Source organism: Coffea arabica, chromosome 1e, assembly GCF_036785885.1.
Source record: "Coffea arabica cultivar ET-39 chromosome 1e, Coffea Arabica ET-39 HiFi, whole genome shotgun sequence".
NCBI lineage: Eukaryota > Viridiplantae > Streptophyta > Magnoliopsida > Gentianales > Rubiaceae > Coffea > Coffea arabica.
Window position 1 is genome coordinate 6,251,249 of NC_092311.1, and position 24,683 is coordinate 6,275,931.

Sequence of the window (24,683 nt, forward strand, 5' to 3'; positions counted from 1 at the left end):
CCTGAGGAAGCTAAGAAGAGGCCACTCCCACCTGTTGATCAAGAGGTGTGTTTATACCTTAACTACCTCTTTATGTGATGAGAAATATTTGAAACTTTTAGTTGCTCTTAAACAGTGAAGGCTGAGGTTATTATTTTTATTTTTTGGTTATCCTATCCAGAAATTCTTGGTTCAATTAGCATATGTTCCAAGTCTGGTTCTTCGCTGTGGATTGACAGAAGAAAAGACAACAGTATGTTGTTATATAGTCTTATCAGAGAGTGGCTGACTTCTATGGGTATTTCCATGAATGTTGAGAATTTTTCTTATTATGTGTTTAGGGTCTGGCGAAGAATAATCCTGTCGTTGCAACTCAAGTAGTTGAAGCTCTTTCTAAGCTTGCACAATTACCTCAAAAAGAAGAGTATATCTGGTGCTTCATACTTTTCTGTTATGCAATCTTGATTCATACGCTGATGTTACAATCCCCCCCCCCCCCCTTCCTCTCCCTGTGCAGGAACTATCTTACACTTGGCAGTGTGGATGTGAGTTGTCAGGAAATGGTGGCTAGCAAGCTTGCCTCTGGTGATCTTAAAACTGGTTATAAGATTGTCATCTTCATGAAAAACTACCATTCTTTCGCAAAGAAAATCGAGGTATTTGTTTCTCTACCCACTCTCCATTTCCTCTTGCTTCTTCCCCTTATATGTGGTTGGGTAATTTTATGTGACTTATGATTAATATATCTTAGTTCTCCCTTCATTTTCGGGCCCATCGGCGGTAGGGTGGTGTTGGTGTGTGAAGGGAATGATTGATTAAAGGATAAAATACCAAAAAACTTCTTGTGGTTTGTTGAATGTTTAATTTAATTTCCTCTAATTTGAAAATCTACACTATAATTTCATGTGGTTTCAACTAAATTGAAATTAGACGGAAATCATCTAATCCAACAGTTATACGTGAAATGTCAATATTGCCCTTATATAAATGAACTCCCTATGATTTGTTGAATGTTCAATTTAACTCTCTCTGATTTGAAAAATTACACACTGACTCTCTGTAATTTCGACTAAATTAAAAATTGAAAGAAAAGCATTTCACGTATAGTAGGAGTAATATAAACATTTCACACACAGCCGTTAGATTTGATGTTTTCTGTCCAATTTTCAATTTAGTCAAAATCACATGAAGTTATAGTGTAGGTTTTCAAATCAGAGAGAGTTAAATTGAATATTTGTCAAACCACCGGGAGTTTTGTGGTATTTTACCCTTGATTAAATGATGTGGTCGATATTCTGTATTGTATGTCTATGTATGGGGAGCTGTCTTCTGTATCTCTCCATGTTTTGTTTTTTCTTTTTTGAATGTCATGACTTTTTTAAATATCCTGCAGTAAAGTTGTCATATTCCAGAACTTAACCTATTCTCTTCCTACCTATATAGAAAAAGCATTTGTAAGTTAATGGTGGAAGTTTTTTCTTCTGTCTTTCGGGGAAATTTACGTAAATTCAGAAAGCAGGTTTTTTATTCCTTTTTGACTGCGAGAATGCCTTATGAGGGTAACGGTATCCTCTTGTATTTGCCAACCATTCTCAAAACCTGTTAATATGAAGCCATGCTGTTTTATCATTCATTGATTGTTGATGATCTTCTCGCAGTTGTGCACAGTTCAAACAAATCTTTACAATTTCTCACTACATTTATATATCTTCCTAATAGCATGATTAGCATGTTATCTTGCTAGCTGTAAAATTTAACATGATTAGCATCAATAGTAATTTTCTGATCTCTGACTACATCATAAGTGGTCCTACCAATTGATTTTTGGTTGCAATAAAGGGGTGACATTATCAGAAACAATGCAGGTATAGGTATGCCACCTTAAAGCAGACAGCAATGAAAATTTACTCTTCCTGAGAAATTTTATTACTTGCCACCTCTAACCAGCTGCCACCATTAACATAATACCAATATCATTGAACTAGAAGAAAAATCCTTCATAAGGCTTTCGATTATATAAGCATATCGCCCATTGGTATTTCTAAGTACAGGTTCTACTTGTCTTCACTGGAAAGATTACGATCTTTTGTGTATTATAACACTCTCAATCAGCAGCAAGTTCTCTGTTACTGAACTTTTCAGTCCTTTTCTTTTATGAAGTTCTTTATGCAATTTTAATCACTGTTTTTCAAGTACCTTTTGTGAGGAATGTTTGTCTTTCAAGTACCTTTAACTAGAAAAAAAATTTCCTCAATGATCAAGTTATTGTTTTACTGATCAAATCTTACAAAATGTTTGTTTTCAGGAAATTTCAAACTAGAAGAGAGTTGAACTCCATCAGTTCTTCTTATAAGTGGAACTAAAACTTATCATGTTGGATTTGGCTAACAAAAAATTCCATCAAAACTGGAACAACTTTGTAGTTGAACATGGTCTTCAAGAAGGAGAAGTGCTTCTTTTCATTCCACAATCTTCTATTTCTTCTGCTGTTGTAATTTTCGGACATGATGCGGTTGAAAGAATGTCTCCATGGCACTACAAATTTGGAGGCTGTAACATACAACTTAGATAATGAATGTTTCCAGTGTTTCTTGCTTCGCCTTGATGTCCTCTTTTTTTTTTTTTAATCTAAGTTCGGTTCGCAATTGGTTTCTGCACCAGATAGTAGTTATCAAATAAACTCCTACCCAAGACTGCATGATCCAAAATTTATTCTTCCAGGTTTTTGTCAGCAACTAAACTTACATTCTGCATATTTATTTCAAATCTTTATCGTATACTTTGTATGATTGCAAACTGGGCAGGGCATGCTATCTTTCCACCACACTTCGCTGGGTTTATGCCTTCTAGTTCTACTAAAAAATATGTAAAAGTTGCTCCTTGTTTTGGACGAAATGCTTTTTTTTTTTTTTAGATGAAATGCTTGTTGATCATTGTAAAGTATTTTTCTGCAAATTTAGATCTCATATCGAAAACAATGATGGTAGTAATGCAATTAAGTTTTACTGCATAATTATCATGACTCAATCTACCTCAACTGTCATCACTATATTCAATTTTGACAGACAGACCAGCCGTTGTTGGTGGCCAATCATTAGGCAGCCATCTCATATGCACCAGAGTGGTTTCTGGTAGCATTACTGGTAAGCCTACCATGGCACTTGCTTCTAACCATACCCCGACTACTGATGGTTCTGCCAGGAATTTCATTCTCTAGTACCCTAACCTAACCATTCTTCACATGCTGGTTGCCACCTCTATATAGGTTTAAAGGATTCAACTCTTGATGTTGGTGAACTAATAAACATAGCAATAGCAGCGGGACTGGTGTTTTATAAAATCTCTCTTATCAAATCTTAACCTGCATGTCCAAATCTTTTATTTAATCCTATGGATTAATATTCGTGTGGGTTTTAACTTTCATTACCTAATCCTCTTATTTCAGATTTGAATTATCCATCAGATACTCTCTATCCGCTAATCTGAATAATTCAAAAATAGAGAATTAGCTTTTATCAAACTAAAATCAATACACATCTTGTTAAGTTAACAAACTATATTGAATTTTAAACTTAACAGTAGAGAAATTCAATAGTTTATGAAGGGTAAATTTAATGGCCATAAAAAAAAAGATTCAAACAACTATCTTACATTTTTTAACAAAGAGAACTATTTTACATTTTTCAACAAAAAGTTGTAAGTATTGGATTTTTAGGATTTTCTTATCAAACCCTACGAGGTTATCCATCGGTAATCCCTCCTTAATATCAAACCTAACTTAACGAATTACCCATCTGTCATCTAATCGAATTAACCATCGGATCGAGTACTCGCAGGTATGAATTTTATCCTACCCACTGCCATCCTAGTTAAGCATCACAGTGCATGTAAACTTGTTGCCATTTTCTTACAGATTCTGTCCTAGAATAATATGCAGAACACATTACGAGACAAGATGACGAGAACATCCTTCAATAACTCCTACCAGATGAATGTACACGACATCCAAGACAAAAAAGTCCCACACGGCAAGAGGGAAGCATGCAAAATGGGAAAAAGCAAAGACCAAACCGATGAGTATTGTTAACAACAAGAAAATTAGTTGGACGGTAGTGAGTATCGTGACGGGTGAACCTAGCCTATATTTGGTGCCTAGACAATGGTGGATCAACAAGGAGGTGGAAGCTTAGAAATTGCAAATGGTTGATGTGAGAATCTCAAATTGCTTGCTTGTATTGTCGTTAGGGTAGCAAACAAATCGAAAAACTTGCGTCCGAGTTTGACTCGAGTCCAATCAACATCGAAATCGAATTAAACAAGTAGAACTCGAGATCAAAATACTAAATTCGTTAACTCGCGAACCGACTCGAGATCGATTATATATATTTATTTATATTTTTTATTTTAATAATAAAATTACATATATATTTTTAATATTTTATTATTTGTTAAGAAAAATTATTATTTAATTCATTTTTTAAAAATAAAATAAATATTTTTTTATTTTTTTGACCTCGAGTTTGAGCTTGACATTTTGACTTCGTTGATCTCAAGTTTCGAGTTTCGTAAAATTATGTTAAAATTCAATTCAATTAAAGCAAAACTCGACTCGACTCGTTTACGCCCTTAATTGTCGAACACTTCTTGAATGACAAGTTCTTTCGATCTTGACTCGAAACGAAGATCATTTTTTGTAGTAGCATTACGATCCTTGCATTGCATGAGGCTTTATTGTTGTAAAGAATTAATTAGCATGTTCTCCTCATCATTTTCATCCAGAATTTGTGGCTTCACAATGTGATCCCCTTTTGTCCTTCGTTCTTACCCAGCATATTTTATTGTAAGTGACCCATCATAATAATAATAATAATAATAAATGATTCTTTAAACCCTTCAAAAAAACAAACGTGGCCTCCTATGGATTTGATTGTTTTCATACCGATAAACAAAGTTCTTTGTGTTGCAAAAAGTAGCAAACTTGAAACAAGTTGCGTAGCCTCCGCACTAAAGCCTTTTTTTTCTTGCCAAAAAAGCACCCTTCCAACCTAAAGAATCACTCCTGCACAATATGAAGCCAGTCCGCGGTGAGCATACGACACAGTAGCTTTAGGTCGCAACGGAGAATACTGATATTGAAGATTTTGACTTCCAACGACGTCATCTGCCCTTAAATGGCCCTCACCTTCGTGACTTTCAACAGGCGAATATGTCACAGTGTATCATCTTTTCTGTTAATTCAAAGGAGAAATTTAGGATACAGTGAAACCAAAAAGACAAAAAAGAGGACAGGGTGCAACTGTTTACTTCTGTGAAACACCTAAAAATCTGCACTAAAAATTTCACACGATACCAAAGGCCAGCAAACCTTGCTAATGAAAGAGAAATGGCCTCTAAGGATGAAAAAAATCAAACAGGAGGCTGGCAGCCAACCTACCATTAACAAATATCCTAAATCTAGCACACCTCTTATATCCTAGAGCTATAAATGGTACAATCAAACTTAGTAATCTCGCCAACAGTTTCTAATCTTCAGCTGTGTATTATGATGATATCCGAGTTCTGCTCTTTCAGGCAAAAGGCCAAATTCATCCAACGCTGAAAACCTGAAATAATAATCCACGTTACAACCTACCTAGTTAATTTTCCACCACAACAAAAACAAGAGGAGATTGCGGGCGAAATGCCACTTCCAATGTTCAAGGAGACACTCCCTATCAGTTCCATCCATGTACAAGGAGACATTTCCTATCAATTCCACCACAAACTCAACACTACCTTTTTTCCTTTCGAGAGGCTTTAACTCTACATTGTGTTTCCAATAAATCTGAGTACCAATGTACAAGAGGGCTAGACTTGCACCCAACTTGAAAAAGAAATAACCTGAAAAAGAGGGCATACTACAACCATCAGTAAACTGCACAAACATCTATATACAAAGAGGACTTGGTTAATTACTTAGTTGTAATAGTACCCAGTGCTTTACTTTATGCCACACCTTCTGCAATAGCATCGTGCTGATGTTTACCTTCGACCTCTTTTCCCGTCGACTAGTTTTGCATAAATCCAATCTTGTTCCAACTGGCTATCAGTACCAAACAAGGACCCGTGTTAAAACAAGTTAAGAACTGACATCTACAGGAATTGAAAGTATACCGGTAAAAGAAAGGAGGTACGACGATATCCAGCCCTCCAGGGTAACTCATCAGACGAGATCTGCTATAGCAACAGAACCAACAACAGAGGTATTAGGATGTGATCCTGTCTACTAGGCTAGTCGGTTTGCAATATACCGCAAAACGAACTCCAATATTTGGATGCTTTTATGAACCTTTTTGTTTAAACAGCAAATATATGCTTTGCATATAGAGGCACATGCTTTATAAATAATTCAAAAAGTCCCCAAGTGCTTTTCAAATGCGCTCTTTTATCGATTTCTATACTTGGAAATTGACTAGTAGCTTAATTGCTACATTAGACAGATCAATTTTCACATCAGACAACTGTTAAACAAGTAGTTTGCTGATGTTTATTAATCATACTCAAACCTCTTTTCCTTTTAAATAGAACATGTCACGTAGAAACATGGTGGTTTCCTGAGTTTCAGGAGACGCTAAAAAACATACACAGTAACACATTTGCAACATGTATCTCACTGATTACAATACCATCCCCTTCATTTGATAAGTAGAAACTCTTTCACAGCATGAACTCTTCAAAACATGAAAGAATCAACTAAAACGGCCAACATATATTACATTAGACGAAAGGACTTCCATAAAACTACCAAACAAACACCCCGCCGGGGCCGGGGGGGGGGGGGAGGCTGGTGGGGGGTGGTGGAAGAGCTTTTTATCCATAAAAAGAGTTTTAAAAAGAACAGCTCTTATCCATAGAAAAGTATAAATTCACCAGTAAATCAAGTCTAACAATAGCATTTACTAATAATTTTCGACAACATTTTGACACAAGGAAATTTCCTATTTCGATTGGCTGATAAATTGCACTATCATTAACACCACAATTTCTCATCCAGGTAAGCTGTAACTAAAAGCATTCATTCATGCTCTCCGTAAGCAAAGGCCACTGCGTGTAAAGCAAAGGCTCTGTTAGACAGCAAATGCTGACCAAGCTCTTTACCTGGCATTCTCTGCCTGGCCAAGCATCAGTATTGCTGGCAATTTGAACCTTCCTCCAGTTCAATTCTACAATCAAGTCAAATACAAGTTATCGAAGCTTAGTGTGGAGAAACCCAATTGACACAAATAAGCGTCGCATAACATACCCAAATCACATTCAACTGCCATCTGAAAGAATTATCCTGTCTTTGCTACAAATAAAATAACCAAAAACAATCAGGTATAGGCAAAACAAAAATCAAAATATTATGGTAACATATATAACACGTGTGAGTTAAATTGTTGAATGATAAATTAAACAATATCAGTTAATACAAATACCTTAGAAAAATAAAATTAGTGAAGGTACAGAACATGAATATGTCCAACAGTAGATATTACAAATTTACTTGTGAACCTCATACTACCATCTACCTTCAAACAAAAGGAAGCAGATAAGAGAACCTAAAAGCTAGTAAAGGGGGAAGAGAACGAACACATGGGAAGCACTAGACCTGGGCACTAAGAAAGAGTTTTGAAGGTGCTACAAAACACAGATCAAAGCAGTTATTCCTATCATTACACGTCAGTCCTTTGAACAAAAACAGTCAAGGATTATTTACAACCATTTTTCCAGAAGCTCATATGTCCAGAGCAAGCAGACGAAAGAACGCTACAGGGAAGAGACTTACATTAACGAGGGACAATCAGTCACGTCCCCTTCGTCAATGCTCTTCTCCAAGCCTTCACTTTCACCTGCTTCTTGCTTAGACTGCTTCTCTTCAACAAATCCTTTCCCAGTGTGTGCAACCTCAACCATACAAACATCTCCGGCAGGGATATTTTCTGGTGCTTCAGCACAAACATGATAGTCCTTCAATACATCAACCTGAAGCTCATCACTACTCTGTTCATCCTCTGGCACACACTTAACTTTGATTTCGCCTTTTTTCTCTTCTTGAACTCTAATTTCTGTAATGCTATCCTCATTCTTACAGACTTCATCCTTCCCATCCAGAATAAAATGTTCCTTGACTTTTGCATCCATGCCTCCTTCCACATTTACTTCTACCATTTCCTCATTATTGTCCTCAAGTGAATGTGCTCCACCACGGCTCTCACTCTCATTCTCAGACGAATTCTCTACCACCTCCTCATTAATATCTTCACTACGACTCTGTCTCTCCAAACATTGCAACCTCCTCCTCAGATCCCCCAGCTCGCCCTCCATCAGAAACAGCCTCTCCTTCAAAATTAAATTCTCTTCTTCAAGTTGTGCTATGTGGGTATCCTGATCATCCACCCGGTTCCCCAAAACATTATTATATTCCACCCCACCAGCAGTCCCATAATTTGGATAAATCATCTCAAACCGGCTCAAATCATGATCCAACCTCCTTTCTACCTCCACATGCTCCTCCACATCACTCTCACTGGATCCTCCCTCCTCCTCCTCCTCCTCCTCATGTCCCTCACCCTCGTGCCCTGGAGACCTAAGCCTAATCAGACCCTTCATGGATCCATAGCCATCAACACCCCATTCCTCCTTGGCCATGTCAACCAAGACCTCCCTTGAAGGTGAAAATATTGGAGTAGGCAGAACAGCTGGAGTTACAGGGCATGGTGAAACCAATTCTGCAATTCCTCCACTCTTTTTTGCACGAATTATGTAGGATGTTGTGTTCCTTGGAGCAAATTTACCCCTATTGTAACTATTCTTGTTGTTATTGTAGTTATAATACTTCTTGGGAAAAAACTTCCGGGCCTTCACCCTATTCTGATGCTGCAAATCCTTCAAATTAGGAGGCTGATATCCACCACCGACATTTCCAGGAACACTACCAAGAATACCCCCAACACCACTACTACTACCACCAACCATTGACAGAGGGTTATCCATTCTCCTACCCGAATCCTTTCTCTTGTCAGGTTTATTCACCTTTTTCCCCTTCCAATTATTCCGCGGCCCAAACGGATGCTTAGACTGACCCTTATTCCCAGAAACAAACCCAACACCTTGAGTTTTCATAGAATTAGGGTTAGGGTTTTGGAATTTCAGCTGAAGATCCATGGGCTGCGTATGTGGGCCCCACATTCCATAGCTCCGATTCATCATCGGCTGCTGCTGTTGTTGAGGTGGATTCATGAGCATCTGTGAATGTGACCGAAAATTTTGAGACCTTCTACTAAAACCACTAGCACAATTCCTCCTTACAAATCGATCATGGGACTTTCGTGGTAATCTACGGGAATTAAATCTCAATGCTGATGAAAACATTACCTGCGGCGCTTGTGATTGCTGCGGATTCATCAGTTGCGGCGGCGGTGCACTCATCATCGGTGGCGGTGGATTCACCATCTGCTGCTGATTCATTATCGATCCTTGCTCATTCATTTTTTTTAAACCAAAAATTTTCTATAACAAAAATATCCAAACAAAAGCACAACCAAAAACGAACTAAAGATCGAAAATTAACCGTTTGAATTGCGAAATTCGAAATTAATTTGGAAGATTTTTTTTAAAAAAAAAAACAGAAACTTGGGGCAAAAACGAAAAACTCCGGCACAAACCAACGAACAACTTAAATTGACAGATTAAAATCGTAATATCCTTCTCTGCTCTCGTGCAAATCAAGGAACTTTTCCCAAACTATTTTACTTAAAATTTTGAAATTTTCTTGTTTCTCTCTCTGGAATTTTCGCTGGGTTTTTAGATTTGCTTAGTTTCTATCTCTAAAAGTTTCGATTTCTTCTTCGATAGGCGCTTTTGTGGTGGCGATTTGCTGGGGAAGAGGGGTTATTTATAGGCGGTGAAAAGGATCATTGGACGGTTAAGATGTAAGGATTCGGAATGAACGGTTGAGATTGAAAGGACGCGTGGTATCCAAGCAAAGTTTCCGGGTGGCATTTGGAAAAGGTATCGGATTAGGTTCGGGAATTGGAACCGCCCTCCGAATTCCGCAGTATTTACGTAAGGGCCATTCTTTTGGTTCTTTTTTTTGGATGTATTCTTAAGGGTTAATCACAAAAACTCCCCTAAGGAATAGCCACATTTACACTTCAGCCCCTGACGTTATTTCTTTTTCACTTTATCCTCTAAACTGTTAGTCAACTCTAATATTGTGTAATAGTGGTGTCAAAAAAACATTTATACCCTAAGAGTTAACTATAGTAAATTCCCTTATAAGTATAGGTTTTTGGCATTTTATCCCCCAATATCTTTTTTATCAATTTATTTGTTTGTTACTAATGGTTTTTGGGACAAATAAACAAATTAAAAGAAAAATGATATTAGAGGATAAAATGCAAAATGGTTATACCTTAATGGGATTTATTCTAATTAACCCTTAGGTGTATCAATGTTTATTTGATATTTCTGTTATGCAATGTTAAAGTTGACTAACAGTTTAAAGGGTAATATGAGAAAAAAAATTCATTAAGGGGTAAAGTGTAAAGCTGATTAAACCTTAGGAGGAGCTTTCGTAATTAACCCTATTCTTAACACTTTCCAAAGGTAAATAATAAAGAAGGAAATACTCTTACACTTCTGGAAAAGAAAGAAAGAAAGAAAACGAAACAACTAAGAAAAAGTGAAAGATGGATAATACTAGTAGAAGTAGATTTTTCACTCTTTTAAATTGCGTGATAATTGTTAAGTCTTTTAGGTCATCAACACTTGCAAAATGTATGTATGCAAATATTTAGTAGTACGTGTTTTGAGAAGTTCATTTCAAAAACTTCATATATCAAAGACAAATCAATGGTGCCTTTGATAAAGGATTTTTGTTAATTTTGGATATCAAATTCCCACACAAAACCCGTTATTTATCTATAAAATGAAGAGAGGACGATGAAACACACCGTTATTTATCAATTGAGAAATTGGTGGAGAGATCTTATAAAGTAAGAAGAAACTATGTAGTGCACTTCCATCATCCTAATGTTTGTGTGGCTAGATATAAAATTCATTGGTTAAATAAATAATAATCTTGTCCAACCAATCATTCAAATCAGTTAAAGCGAGATTCAAGTTTCTAAAGTTTCCTCTAAGCTCTCACTTCCAAGTTCCAACTATTTATGAAGCTATCACGTTGATTTAGTCCAATTCATATTCAGAAAAGTTTGCAGAAACAAGCAACAGCTTTATTCTATTAAACTATACAAAAGGAATAATCTTTTGGAGTAAAAAGGAATGAGTTTTACCAATTAAAGACACCCAAGATTCCAAGAAGTTCAGAAATGTGCATAGCCACAGGCACAGGGCACATCAATACTTAAAATTTCGCAAAACGGAAAGAATGCATTATCGTGAGTTCTTGACTTCTTGTAAGAAAAAAAGAAAGCAGGCATTATCGTACCGTATAAGGTACTGGTAAACTATGTACCCATGTCAAGGTGAGGCAAAATTTACACTGTATTTAATAATTTAATTTAATACTTAAAATTAATTGAGTCAGATCTTAACATATTCAAAAATATATTTGATAATTTAATTCAATACGTAAAATTAATTGATTCAGATCTTAACATATTAAAAATAAATAATAAGTTATTCACTTATCATTTGTATTTGATAAGAGAAAATAGAACATCTACTGATATACAATTAAATAAGTAGCACCGAATTTTTTAAACAAAACTTACTCGAAAAAATAAGTAATAAATTATTCACTTATTATTTAACGCGATATACACTCAAATGCATTATATTGATATTTAACCATTTAATAACTTAATGAATTCAAATTTCATATTTCTTCAACTATTAAGGGGTAACGCAGAACAACTACTTGCTCAATTTTCTCGACGGTTAAACTTAGGGGCACCCTGCAATGTACAGAGGAGTACTTCGGCATTCGACCGTTTGTTTTCTAATGCCACCACAGTTGAATCATCGCGACCAAGAGTAAATAGAAAATGCAACCAACCTTTTCCGGCTTACAATAAAATCGCATGTTTGAGCTTTTAGCTTTGTTTGTATGCTTGCAATGATTCAGAGAGCCTGTGATAGTTTTAAATCTACAAGCCTCGTTTGCAGGAAGGAATCGAGAAACGAAAGTTGCAATGGTTAGATTTGAAAAGTTGGTAGACCTGCGCATTCAGTTATATGGTAATGGGAGCAATTAGATGCCCAGGGCAGCTGAAGAAAAGTAAAACGTAATGATTTAGACGGCTACCATACAGAAAATGCAGCTGAATTGTATCTCGTTTGGCAAAAGTTTACTGCATAAATTTACAATGGATTTCACTAAATAGGAAAGCTCGTGCTAAAAGCCAGAAAAAAACAAAAAGTACCTACAGAATTTTGGGGAATAGAAAATGCCCACAGCAGTCGTCTTCTATGTACATGACTAAGCTCAATGTCAGACAGCACGAGAACACCATCACAGGCCTGAGTTTGGATTGTTTCCAGCAAGGATAAGAGAGATTTCCAACCCTCGACTGAAGGCTTGGTTGAACATAAGTCGGGTTTGAAATGTTGAAATGAACGGGAACCATGAAAATAGGGCGATAGGAATGAAAATCAGCATCCCCATCCCAGCATCATATAAACGGCCAATTGAACGAACAGACTTCCACAGTCCCATCTTCTTCACCACAGGCTTCCATGCTACAGCAATCTGGTAAAGCAGCAGAATAAGTTAGAACATCAAAGACATAATTCTGATTAACACAGAGAAGAATTTTAGATGAGGTTCCCGTTGCTGAAGTTCTTGGAGGAAAAAAAGTTCCCAAAAGTTCCAGCACAACCTCAAAAACAACCAACATAAACAGAAATCTCCACTTTCACCAATACTAAGGTTCATTTTCTATCGCATATCCAATTGGAGTCAGCTGATAGACTTATACTGAATAGATGTAGACAACACAATTTATCGATTTCCAAAGATGATATCGCCGATCTGTAAGTACTGATGTCTAGCTTCTATTCAATTGCTGTCTGGACCATCTTCACATTACTGATGACAAGGATGGTTTTACCATCCAAATAGACAATCAGATAGCCCCCAAAGAGATATATGATATATAATCGAATAGAACCCTAAAAGTGCCATCCAAATTCAAGGGAATAGAGACAAAGAGGCACTATTATTTTTTTCCACTTCTACTCTACATGAGACCATAACAAATCCCTTCTAGCGGAAATGACTCTTTAACTGTTAATACTCAGAATTTGAGATTTGCATCAAGCTAATAACTTGGGAATTCAAAATCACATTCCGTGTACAGTACCTCATAAAGGTAACATCTAGTTTGTTTATTGTGAATGGTGTATAGATGTGCTAACAAGACTGAAATGCTAAGGGGATCATAAATAATGTCTGCCAAGGTGAACAGTTGAAGGCTGTAGAAACCGAGGCATGAAATTCCCAACATCTTAAATTAAGAAAGAGTATCAGAGAAGGAAATTTATACCCTCCAATAAATTTTTCTACTACCACATATCACGTTGCTCCTTCCGATAAGTAGGCTAAGTTTCTTCTATTCATCTTGTATTTCTGGGAATCAACTTAATAGAGGTTTGTCTCTATCCACTATTCAACTTAAACTGCCAATGATGAGGATGCTTTTACCATCCAATGATGTTTTTAATGGAATGCAGCAATAGGCAGAAAAGAATTGAGCTAGATAATTGAGTAAGAAATGAAATATGAAGGACCCATATGTAATATAGGACTTACACAAAGAATTCCCCAGCCAGTGGGCAGAAAAGCTAAAATGCAAGCAAATATATCCGAAACAGACAGTTTGGTAAACACAACTGCAGCAGCTAAACCAGCCAATGCAAGTAAAAAGGAGACACCCTGGATAAAGCGCAGCACCAGCTGGAAATTAACTGATATCTTCTGACTGAAGGTGAATACCTGCACAACCCCGTGAACAGCAGAAACTAAGAATATATTTAAGTGGTTCAACAATTGGCCATTCAGGTTCAGTAGCAGACCTTGAAAAGAATTATCAGCAATGCAAACACAGCCCACGAAAACCCATATACCTACAAAAAGTTACAAATTCATGAGGTGAAACTGGAAGTGAATTAATATAAGGTAGAGTGCAAAGGACTATTTTCTATCAAAAACAACACCAAGAAGTAAGTCACAAAAGCTATGTAAATGGAACTTATTCTCTTAGAAGTCCAAATTGCCTTTACTAAAGTATTAGTTTCCCAAACAGTAAAAACACAACCACCATGCATCTTGCCTGGACCACAATTGTTAGAATTCATGAACATCATAAAAACATCAACAATTCTTCCCCTAAACCAACCAGTGAGCAATTTTTTTTTTTTTTTTTTTTTTTTGCAAATAATTCGCGTGTGTATTTTCCGCATAAAAATGTCCGAAGATCTTTTGCATCGACTAGTTGGTTCTGAACTACACTCACCAAACTGTAGGGGCAGTAAACACACACACTCTTTATTTAGCGCCATTTGGCTGGTAATTCTTAAGGTCAGAATCTGTTGCACTAAAACCTTTACAGTTCCATTAGCCCCTGTTTCCATGTTTAACATTTTTCTTAAAAAAGTTGATAAATGTTTCGCAAATAGGGGGATTAGCTATATTGCCCACCATGCTTTTCCCAAACAACAAATGCACCCCTCAATTTTGACAAAATGTATCAAAACACCTAGAAATATGGTTTACAAAAAGTTAATTAGGGAAAAATCACAAATAGATCTCTTTTTCCACTTTATTACTGCTTAGATTTACAGCTAAGATACAAAAAAGAAAACAAAAAAAAAAATCTTCTCTCGTCAGTTCCCAACAACGGCAGCAGCCCTCTAAATAAATAAATAAACTGTCATGTACCAAGAGTTACAACAAAAGTAAATTCCATACAGGTTTTAATACTTTATGATGTACTATAATCCAATACAGATGAAGAAAAGCTCAACCAAAATTTTAGTGGACTTTTCCCTCCAATGCACGAGATACAACCACCATCCACAGTTCTACATGACTTAATTTACACAACCCAGTATCTGCTAGCCACCGCTTAAGGGCCCGTGGTGGCTTACAAGAAGCACTTCTATTGATAAAGCTTTTGGCCAAAGTACTTAATAAGTGCTTAATCATATTTGGATGCTTACTTGCATAAGTAATTTTTCTATTTGATAATACATAATTTTGAAATTCTAAAGCATATTTATCTCTTTATTGAGTTCAAAGTTTATAATAAAATTTTTAAAGTCAAAATTTTTTTAATTTTTTGAAACATAAAAGTTACTGTAAAAGCACCAACTTTGAGCTAATGCCAAAAGTGCTTTAATGGCCAAAAGCTCTATTCCTAAATTCTAGGAATGATGCCCACCAAACAAAGTGCTTTCATCTTCCAAAAGTACCTTTTTAGCAAAAACACTACAAACCCCAAACAGGGCCTATACCACTCATATGCCAAAACACATATCTGACATTGTTTCCTTAAGTAATATATATATATATATATATATATATATATATATATATATATATATATATCCAATGTGTGTCCCCTACAAAGATATGCACCCTGCCAATCTTTTATTTGTGTAAACTATTTCTGAGCACATCAAGATCCAATTTGTTAAAGAGTGAAAACCTTAGTTGAAAAAGAGAATCAACAAGTGAATATCTTGACGCAATCCAATACCAATTGAAGAATGTTACCGTCAATGATGTATTTGATCCTTGTATGTGCAACTTGTAAACAATGCCAAATTGGAACATGAAGAAGCGCAAACTAAGAATTGACTCCAGTAGCCTCCCCCTTAAGGTTCGGATATGAGCCTGCAAGGACAAAATAAGTGTTAGACCCAAAGTCAGAGGAGAATGAGAACACAGGCAAAATTTATGATGAAACAAAAGATTTTGTTACATCGAGTTAGAAAATGTAAATGTGCAGAAAAGAGATCATCCAGAGAATTGAACGACACAGAAGAGGAAGAAAGTTGTATCTACCAAAGCTCTCAAGTCTACATCCACCAGAACAAGAGCATTGAAAGAGAACAGACAAGGTAAAAGCATTCAAATATCTACTTTCCATTTTTTTTCACCTCCCAACACATGGGGAAGTTTTCCTAACATGACGAAAACTTCTATCCTTTACCATCACATTGGAGTTCTCCTCCTTGTACATTATGCTCACAGGCACCAAGCATTTGTTTTGGAAACATGTGTTCAGGAAATTTTATTTATTTCTTCTTATTTCACTTTCTAGGGTCTTCAAAAGAAAGTAGAAGTGTAACTATAATGAAATGGTAGAAATCAGATGCTAAGAACTGGAAAAAGAAAGTAATCTGATCATGTTACCAGATGTAACTTAATTAATTACCCTATCATTCTAGTTTACTCTTTCGCAAGGAGTACTCCAGATTCTGAATAAGATTTGACTATATACTAAATTTGCATCACAAATGTGATTTTCATGTGCTTTTTACAATTCTACTGCTAAATCTGTAGCACACAGCAGCTTTATATAGGTTTAAAAATATCGAATGGTTTAGTTTGTCAACAGACCAAAAACCTAATTTATTAGTGCTTGCAGTAAGTTTACTAGCTAACAAGGTAACAATAATAATGCATTGAACAATATGCAAAAAACATCTAACATCCATTTTTGAGAAAAAGCAAGTTTGATAAGCACAAAAAATGCTTTCCAGAGATGCGTGAAATATGAGAATTAGCCTGACTTCATTTCCTTCCTCAAAAGGAATATATTACAATTGGTAAGGTACCACAAGGAACAATACCAGACAAGATAAAAAAGTTAATGTTTGACATAGCATAACTCCCAATATATATTGTCTTCAATGACCAACCATATTGAGTCCATAAATGACCAACATATAAAGAATATTCACCACAAGGGTCCCAAGTCAGATATCTTACCAGCTCCTCATCCCACCAAGCCTCCCAACTCTCCTCCCCTTTAACCCCAATTCCACCTCTGTAAAGAAGCCAGTTTGTCCAATCTCGAAAGTCTTCTACTGTTCTGCAAACCATATAAAAAAGCAGTGGCTTAGTATAAGAGGAATTAAATCCATTTGTGAAGCAAAGTGAGCAAATACTTACTTCTGCCACTCGAATCCTGATGGATTGAATAAATATGGAGCAAAAAGCCAAGAAATAGCCAAAAACCAGCTGCTAACAGTAAGAAGAATATATCCTATTGCACCTCCTTCATTATATCCATATGCAAGATATACCACCAACAAAAGCACCACCTCCATTCTGAGAAGGAAAAAAATACAAAAACCACCACTTAGGTTACTAAATGAACGCATAAACACAAGCAGACATCAATTTATGTATGGAAGAGGGGGAGAAAGAGAGAGAGACCCTTTGACAAAATGACTACGGGAGTATAGCCTGTAATTTTCTGAGAATTTGATGTGCCGAACGACGAATCCTCTCCCAGTTGCTTGATACTGTTCAGAAGTATAGATGACTTCAAAGGAAATATAACCAGAGACAACAAACAAGCAGAGAATATACTTAGTAGAACATACTCTAGCACCACCATGGAGAATAGTACGGCCAAAGTAGTGGGTTCTTGTGCCCAATGAAAATGTGAAAAAGACTGTACAAAGCTGAAATTGCATAGTGACAAAACTCACAAGGGCCTGTGATGAGAAGAACAAAAGAAAATTGTAATATTCGAGGTTGTAAATACAATACCAGAAACATAGCTGGGATAAGAGGTATACAAGCAACAAACGATCTATATAAACAGATAAATGAAGCATGCCAGCACCAAGGCAGAGCAAGGCTAGTCATTCAAGCATCACAAGAACTAAGGAAAATGATATACCATCCAAGTGAGGGAAGAGCATAAGAAAGGAAAAAGGGAACCATCTTCCAACTCTCCACCCATTTGATATGAACAGAAACCAAGCACAGCCCATGGAAAAAAAAAAGGAGTACTGAAAAGATAGAGCAGGGCTAATGCACGAGTAAGACTATTCGTAGAAGAGTGCTGATGCCATCTGCACCACGACATCAAATAAAAACTTTAATGTACTTCTCTTCCTGTCTCCACAGGAGATCCAATAGAAGACCTAATTTTGTATTTCATATTTCTAAAAGTGCCTATCAGGTTACCAGAGTGCATTCACCATCCTGCAAAGAATCACATTTTTGGAGGAAGAGTTTTGGGTATTAGGTGTGATTGACAAACTTCAATAGCATACCCTTAAGAAACCCTGTTCCAAGATGAAGCCCAAAACCATTGGCACAGCAGTAAAAACACCAATCTGAAACAAAAACTGAGCATTGAGGGCAGCACTCAAAGCTGTGTTGTTTAATATCCTGGCTCTAATTTGAATGGTTTCACCAACGCCGGAAAAAGCCTGAAAGAAAAAATTCAAACAGTACCATAAAGACCATAAAAACAATTAAGTTGATAGGAAAGAGGAAACTTTTAAGAACTTCTCCTGAAAATTTGTGAAAAGCAACGTCAACTTCCCTGATCAAGGACTCCCTGAAGCTAAAACATCCATGCAAATTATTTTCTATGTAACAACATGCATATATACATACAGTAAAATTCCAGCATACCAAATATACATAAAAAAGGACTGTCCACAGTTCATTGCTTGATATCCATTAAGCAATATGCAAACTTAATTCATCATCTCATAGGGCTTACCAAGTATGCTCTCCCATACAGAAAAATGTACACAGTCAACACTGTCAGCTGCACAGAATTACGGATCAGTTAGATAAGATGTAGTGTGAATCATAATTTGGCTAATAATGTAAACATTACATTCGTGCTTAGAGCAGAATCCTAAAAAGAAAACAAATTTCATTGCTCTTAGGTGCGTTTTAGTTGGGAACAGATGTAGATCAAAGTGAAGATGGACCAGAGAGGAGTGAATAGATGTTCCGAAGCTTGGAAAGGATCAACATGACGGGTAAATGAATTGAGTCAAGCAGAAGCTGGAAATATCTTGTTGCTTCAAATGAGCCATTTGGAAAAGTAAAAGGCACAGAAACCTTTTTCACATCTATTTAACAATTCAAATTTTACTTTCGGTTTTAGACATCAGATTCTCAGACGTGCAAGTTTGGGACAAAAATACAATCAATTGCTGTCACCCCTCCATTGCCATGTTTTAAATAAGCAAACAAACGGAAGCAGTCCACTAAAGGAAGCCCAAATCACATATACTCATGCAGTGCCAAATATCATTCTTAAGCACAAGCCCAAGTCATTAGCATACTTCCTAGAAGCCTCTACTATAAACAAGGACATAATCGCCAATTTTCAAGACAACCAAATTTTAGCGTTCACTTTGGATAGCTACAAGGTTTTAAATGTCATAAGTTTGACATCTTTTGCACGACAAACCTAAAAGTGGTAGACAATATAACCCATATTGCTACAAAGATGTGAAGGTCATTATGTAACCAATTGCCTGGCCCATAAAAAGGGATTAATATAACAAATTGGTACTCCATAATAGGATTTACAGCACTAATAAAATTATTTTGCACAATGAGTAATTTTTTCTGTAACCAGTACTTCTGAGTATCCTATGGGCAACTATTCAACAAAATAAAGATGAAGCATGCAAGCAAGAACTAACAAGATACATGACTGACAAGTGTTACAACCCCAATTAAAAGTGTACTATACAGCTGTAATTTTGCTTATACTTTAGCAGGCTTAGAGGGTATTGTTGTGTAGCCGCTACACAAAAAAGCGCACTGCTGAATTAAAAGTCATAATGGACAAAGAGACCCATTTTGCTGCTTTTCGTCATTGATGTTCCAGTTAAGCAGATAGGAAACAAAACCGTATATTTATATATTTGATACACTTCATATCTGGATTCCAAACTCCATTAAAAGTAACTTGCAAAGTTAAAGGTTAAAAGCACCATTCTTGTCCCCTCCCAAACCCCAAATTGGCCTAAAGATTAAGCACCACTTTGGTGATTGGCTCAGGTACCAATTAAACTTGAACCAATGAGCTCAAAAACTAGGCTGAGGTGCAACAACGCAATGGGCTTACCATGGTACAAAAGTAATAGCCCACAGTGGTGAAAAAGAACGATATCATTCTGAAGAAATCAAAGAGCTGCCCAAGTCTGTAGACATCCCTGCTAAGAACTTGTTCACCATTACCACCAGCTACCTTGCCTTCAAATAAAGCAATCTGATTGAGCCCAACATCTCTTCCTTTGCCAACCTATATAAATCTCAGTTTAGATTTATTCATCACTCTACTACTTTTCATCTTTAAAAAAATTTTAAAAAGACACAATATCACCTGAATGTACTCATGGTGGGTAATATTTCCTTGACGCAAGGTTGAATTGAATCCTGCATATTACAACAAATTAAAAAAAAAGGACAAAAAGGGAATTTTTTGTCTTGTTCTGCTCGTGTTATAGAAGACATTCTTATGCCCTAACATACAACTAGATAGTCAAATCTTAAATAGGCTCACAAATCATAGAGCAAAAGACAGACAACACAGAAACATGATGAGTTAATGCAATCAGGCAATGTGGCATATACTAACACAGAAAAACGTTAACACCATATTTTTGTAATGCTGAAATATGAAGTACTCACAATGATTACATATATCTAGACCCTCACTCATCAAATTGGTATAGTAGTTTGTTGAGATCAGACCAGTATATATAAATACCGCAAACCGAGTGAATCAACATATCCCATCCCACTTATGGGGGTAACCAAAGGAAATAATGAATAGCTCCTGTCAGCTTGGAGCAGAAAATTCAGAATCAAGTCCATAACCTAAACATAAATAGACAAAAACAACTGCAGAAATTGTCTGTAATCGAAGTGCTCGAGTTCTTCAACATGCAATAAGCAACATGAAGAAAAAACAAGCAACCATTTTGTCAAGAAGAATTCAGCGGTGCCTTCTGAGCCATGTCCCAAGGGAGACAAATGCAACCTGGTATCGGTGTAAGATTGGCTGTAATCGAAGTGCTTGAGATCTTCACATTCAACAAGCAACATGAAGAAAAAACATGCAACTAGTTTGTCAAGAAGAATTCAGTGATGCCTTCTAAGCCATGTCCAAAGGGAGACAAATGCAATCTGGTATCAGTGTAAGCAAAGCAAGATGCTTGACACAGTTGAAAGAACAAATGCATTTGAAATGCATGTATAACAGATATCTCTCCAAAAGCGTGAAAGAAATAACCAAGACTGTTCAGACACCAAGAAGCAATAAATCAACCATCTTTTATACAATACTAAACTTCAACGCATATGCAAAAAGGAAAAAAATCAGTAAATGGAATGCAAAATTTTGATATGCTCGAAGGATCCCGCTGAAATTCACAGGTATAATACAAATATGGATAGAAATCATAAAAGAATATTTTGTTGTTACATGCTCAATTATGCAGAATTTGGAATTACTAAAACACTCATAGGTCGAAAATTAAATATAAACATCATCCTGAAAGTTTCCATTAACTAGCTAATCTAATAATTCTTAAGTCTCCAACTCCTTAAGCCATGGAAGCTAGCACTTAGAAAAAGATGCTAGGCATCTTGCATCGTCAAATCTTTCCTGAATTGACAGCTGATACGGCGGTTGAACATTCTAAAGCTAAATCATACTCCTACACAAAATATAGCAAATGTTTGTAATAGAATTGGATGGAAGATAAAAGAGTGGGAATGCAAGTTTGACATTGTAATTCCTATTCAAAAGTAGTCATCTGCAGTATAGGGAAACATTAAAAAAAAAAAAAAAAACTCTATAATGGCAATTTGCCTAGCATAGTTAGTTGTACCCGCATATATGTCTTCACTGATGTTAATTACACGAGACGCCTTGCTGATACCACCTCGAGTTATATGGAAAACTCTATCAAAGACATCTGGATGGCCATAGTGCATTCGAACCCTATAAGACAAATTGAAATTTCAATAAAGGAGGATCAGATATAAGAAAAAGCAGGAAATCATACACACGAACAATAGCAAATTTTATAACAAACAGGATCTTACTTCAAGGGCTTGGCCAGAACACGCTGACCAAGTGTCACAAAGCTAGTTTCTTGGTTGGACATGAATAACGCCAAAGAAGAGACACTGCATCATTTGCTGAAGAATTAGTAACTGATTGTTAGCAACATAAGAGAACACCACCATATAAATATTGAATTGAGAAATACCTTCCCGTAAATACATGCTCCCTAACACCAAGAATAGTAGGAGCATGAATCCCATGATCACGATGGAATTCTTCTAAAAGATTTCTCATTTTCAAAGCTTCCTCGAAATAATTATCCTATTAAAAAAAATAAATGAGCTCTCGAAAAACAAGGCAACATTAAGAAACGACCAAGAAAAAGAAGATAAAAAGCAATGACATGAATGGGAGAAAACAAAGCAATAAGCATGTTGGCTGCTGCTTTCCATCCACATTATGAATTGCCCTGAACCACGAATTACCCTAAATTAAGGGCAATTTGGGCACCTAAGTTTTGTCAAATTTACAGGCTCCTCTCCTACAGTTTCGCTCATTATGCTTACCTCCCTAATCAGGCATATATCTCATAATCTGTTGACACAACAAAGGTACAGAGACACGCAAAAAACTTAGTGCCCACTTCTTCAGGCATGGAACAAATATACAGCCAGCTTGTACTGATCCTAATTCACCTCCATCCAACAGTGCATGTGCTCATGGTCAAAACCAATATTGATGAACACCCCGGTAATTAATATTTTGAGAAGGGTGGATATGAGGGTGAGTAGAAGAGAGGGCAGAAGGAAGGACAGAGCTAGGTCAAGAGGGAGGAGAAATGGTTTAGCTGTATGCTCAGAGGGATCCCAAGAGGAAGAAGGTGGAGCGGGAGAATGAGGAGATTGAGCACAAGGAAGAAAGGGGCGAAGTCAGCAGAGAGAAATGCATGCAGGAGAGGAGTATCATCCAAAGTCAAACTGGAGCTCATTTTATTTCTTCTCCTGATTTCAAAACAATATTGCTCTGTTACACAACCACATGGACCAGAGGTAGGAACAATTAATCCTCAAACCCAAATAAGAGTCTGTGCATATTTTCATTTTGCACTACAAATTTATGCATGACTCTGCATTGTTAAGATTTTCCAAGGATATCCAGACATACTAACATCACGTGGCAAAATCATCTGCAGTTATATCTACAACTTATGCTTCTGAAACAGAGGTTAATTTGAAGGGCCTGGTGAAGATATTATCAGCAGCTGTTGAAACAGATACCTCTTACCTGATTCATGTCAATCGTCTGCATTGCATTTCCACGTGTAAATATAACTGCATGATTTTGATTTTCAGGCTTCCCTTCACCAAGTTTTGGATTCCCTGGCAATTTTACAGAATAGATTTCCTGCATTTTCATTAGAAGGAAACCCCACCTTAGAATTTAAAAATTTACATTACAGAATTTTGTTATAAAGCATTTTAGCTGATCATACTATCATAGTGCAGCTAAAGAGCCACAAGATAAGAATCACTGGTTTCCAGGAGAGACTGCAGAAACAAGTCATGTAAATGAGAAGCTGACTAAGAACACACAGCAACTTAGAGTAATAACAATACATACGCATTGACATAATTAATATACCATAGTCATCACCTCCTGTATCAGGATCCTCAACATCTAGTGGTAAATGAAGGCTCTTGCAGTTACCAATTAATATCAGAAATTTGACATTTGACCAAAAAAATATAATTCACTTCATGGTTGCAACTGTAAAACTTAAAATTGTTAACACCACCATTACTCAATCTGATTCAGCACTTTAATCTCTTCACAATTTTCACCACCCTGCATCATCCAAATATTACATACAGATTGGATGGTAAAATATTCACCCATGGAGTAGATGTCTTAATATGATGACACATTGATTAATGAAATTAAACGTACATTCAAATCATGTTTCTAACTTTTTAAAGTACAAGAATAAACCATATGGAGAAGCATCCAAAGCCACCATATCCAAGTTGCTGACAAAAAGAACCAACAACGATACTGTTAACAGTTCTCCAATGAAAATAAATTCTAACACTCATAACAGTTTTTGGAGTTTCTTATCAGCAATCAAAATAACCCAGTGCTTTTCTCCACTATTCAGTTTCCAACCAAATAATTTCATCTAAACCTTTTTAGTTCAAACAGAAAAATAAGCTAAAAATCAATAAAATACAAAGAAAAAAAGGAAGAGAACAATTTTTCACTTGTAATGCCCAGAAATTCAAAAAAAAAAAAAAGAAAAGAGAAACAGTTGAAAACCTGATCCTTCCCGTTGATATCAGCCTTTACAAGTTTTGAGTAATATTCGGTATGTACTTTACCATCCTTCAGGGTCTCGACCACATCAATGAAGGCAACTCGAAGAGCTTCGTTTCTATATCAAAGGTATGCAAAAGAAGAACAAACTGATAAGCGAACAAACTAAGAACTAGCATACGCAATATAATGCATTATGTAGATACAGATATTATTCATGTTTTTGGGTGGAAGGAAAGAGCCAAAGGAGGAAGTTGCAAGAATATCCAAGTGGCTCTTTTGAGGACCAAAAGGCCAAGACAATGATGTACCAAATCATAGAGAAAAAGT

At 36.2% G+C, this 24,683-nt stretch overlaps 2 protein-coding genes and 1 long non-coding RNA gene across 36 annotated transcripts in view; 1 reads left to right on the plus strand and 2 right to left on the minus strand.

Annotated features, from left to right (window-relative positions):
- The first annotated feature begins 320 nt into the window (after positions 1–320).
- On the plus strand, positions 321–2,579 carry LOC140021198 (uncharacterized). Its single transcript, XR_011825115.1, has 3 exons — positions 321–403; positions 497–635; positions 2,285–2,579. It is a non-coding gene; the product is annotated as an uncharacterized lncRNA (long non-coding RNA).
- A 2,672-nt stretch (positions 2,580–5,251) lies between these two features.
- LOC113699048 (uncharacterized) lies at positions 5,252–9,877 on the minus strand. Of its 32 annotated transcripts, none has more exons than XM_072052754.1 (8): positions 9,376–9,877; positions 7,787–9,246; positions 7,262–7,301; positions 7,117–7,181; positions 6,133–6,192; positions 5,951–6,057; positions 5,755–5,859; positions 5,252–5,582 (listed from the first exon to the last, which is right to left on the minus strand). In XM_072052754.1, the coding sequence occupies exons 1-4, from the start codon at positions 9,487–9,489 to the stop codon at positions 7,176–7,178; spliced, it is 1,620 nt and encodes a 539-aa protein (XP_071908855.1). In that variant the 5' UTR covers positions 9,490–9,877; the 3' UTR covers positions 5,252–5,582; positions 5,755–5,859; positions 5,951–6,057; positions 6,133–6,192; positions 7,117–7,175. The 32 variants fall into 32 exon arrangements, with proteins under 32 accessions (XP_071908855.1, XP_027074952.1, XP_027075069.1 ...); XM_027219151.2 differs by having other exon boundaries at positions 5,951–6,061; XM_027219268.2 differs by having other exon boundaries at positions 5,951–6,061; positions 7,262–7,306.
- Positions 9,878–12,273: 2,396 nt separating this feature from the next.
- LOC113699160 (callose synthase 9) overlaps positions 12,274–24,683 on the minus strand; it is a 52,062-nt gene continuing 39,652 nt past the window's right edge. Inside the window, exons 36-52 of one of the 3 annotated variants that reach the window (XM_027219305.2) lie at positions 24,357–24,471; positions 23,328–23,447; positions 22,249–22,364; positions 22,082–22,165; positions 21,865–21,977; positions 20,352–20,404; positions 20,094–20,270; positions 18,723–18,770; positions 18,265–18,423; positions 17,584–17,697; positions 17,414–17,502; positions 17,147–17,305; positions 16,964–17,066; positions 15,743–15,862; positions 14,041–14,091; positions 13,778–13,960; positions 12,274–12,715 (exon numbers count right to left, since the gene is read on the minus strand). In XM_027219305.2, the coding sequence (XP_027075106.2) occupies positions 12,479–12,715; positions 13,778–13,960; positions 14,041–14,091; positions 15,743–15,862; positions 16,964–17,066; positions 17,147–17,305; positions 17,414–17,502; positions 17,584–17,697; positions 18,265–18,423; positions 18,723–18,770; positions 20,094–20,270; positions 20,352–20,404; positions 21,865–21,977; positions 22,082–22,165; positions 22,249–22,364; positions 23,328–23,447; positions 24,357–24,471 (2,041 nt within the window). In that variant the 3' untranslated portion in view covers positions 12,274–12,478. The remainder of the gene's footprint in view (positions 12,716–13,777; positions 13,961–14,040; positions 14,092–15,742; positions 15,863–16,963; positions 17,067–17,146; positions 17,306–17,413; positions 17,503–17,583; positions 17,698–18,264; positions 18,424–18,722; positions 18,771–20,093; positions 20,271–20,351; positions 20,405–21,864; positions 21,978–22,081; positions 22,166–22,248; positions 22,365–23,327; positions 23,448–24,356; positions 24,472–24,683) is intronic. The other 2 variants (XM_072052833.1, XM_072052838.1) reach the window with 2 other exon arrangements.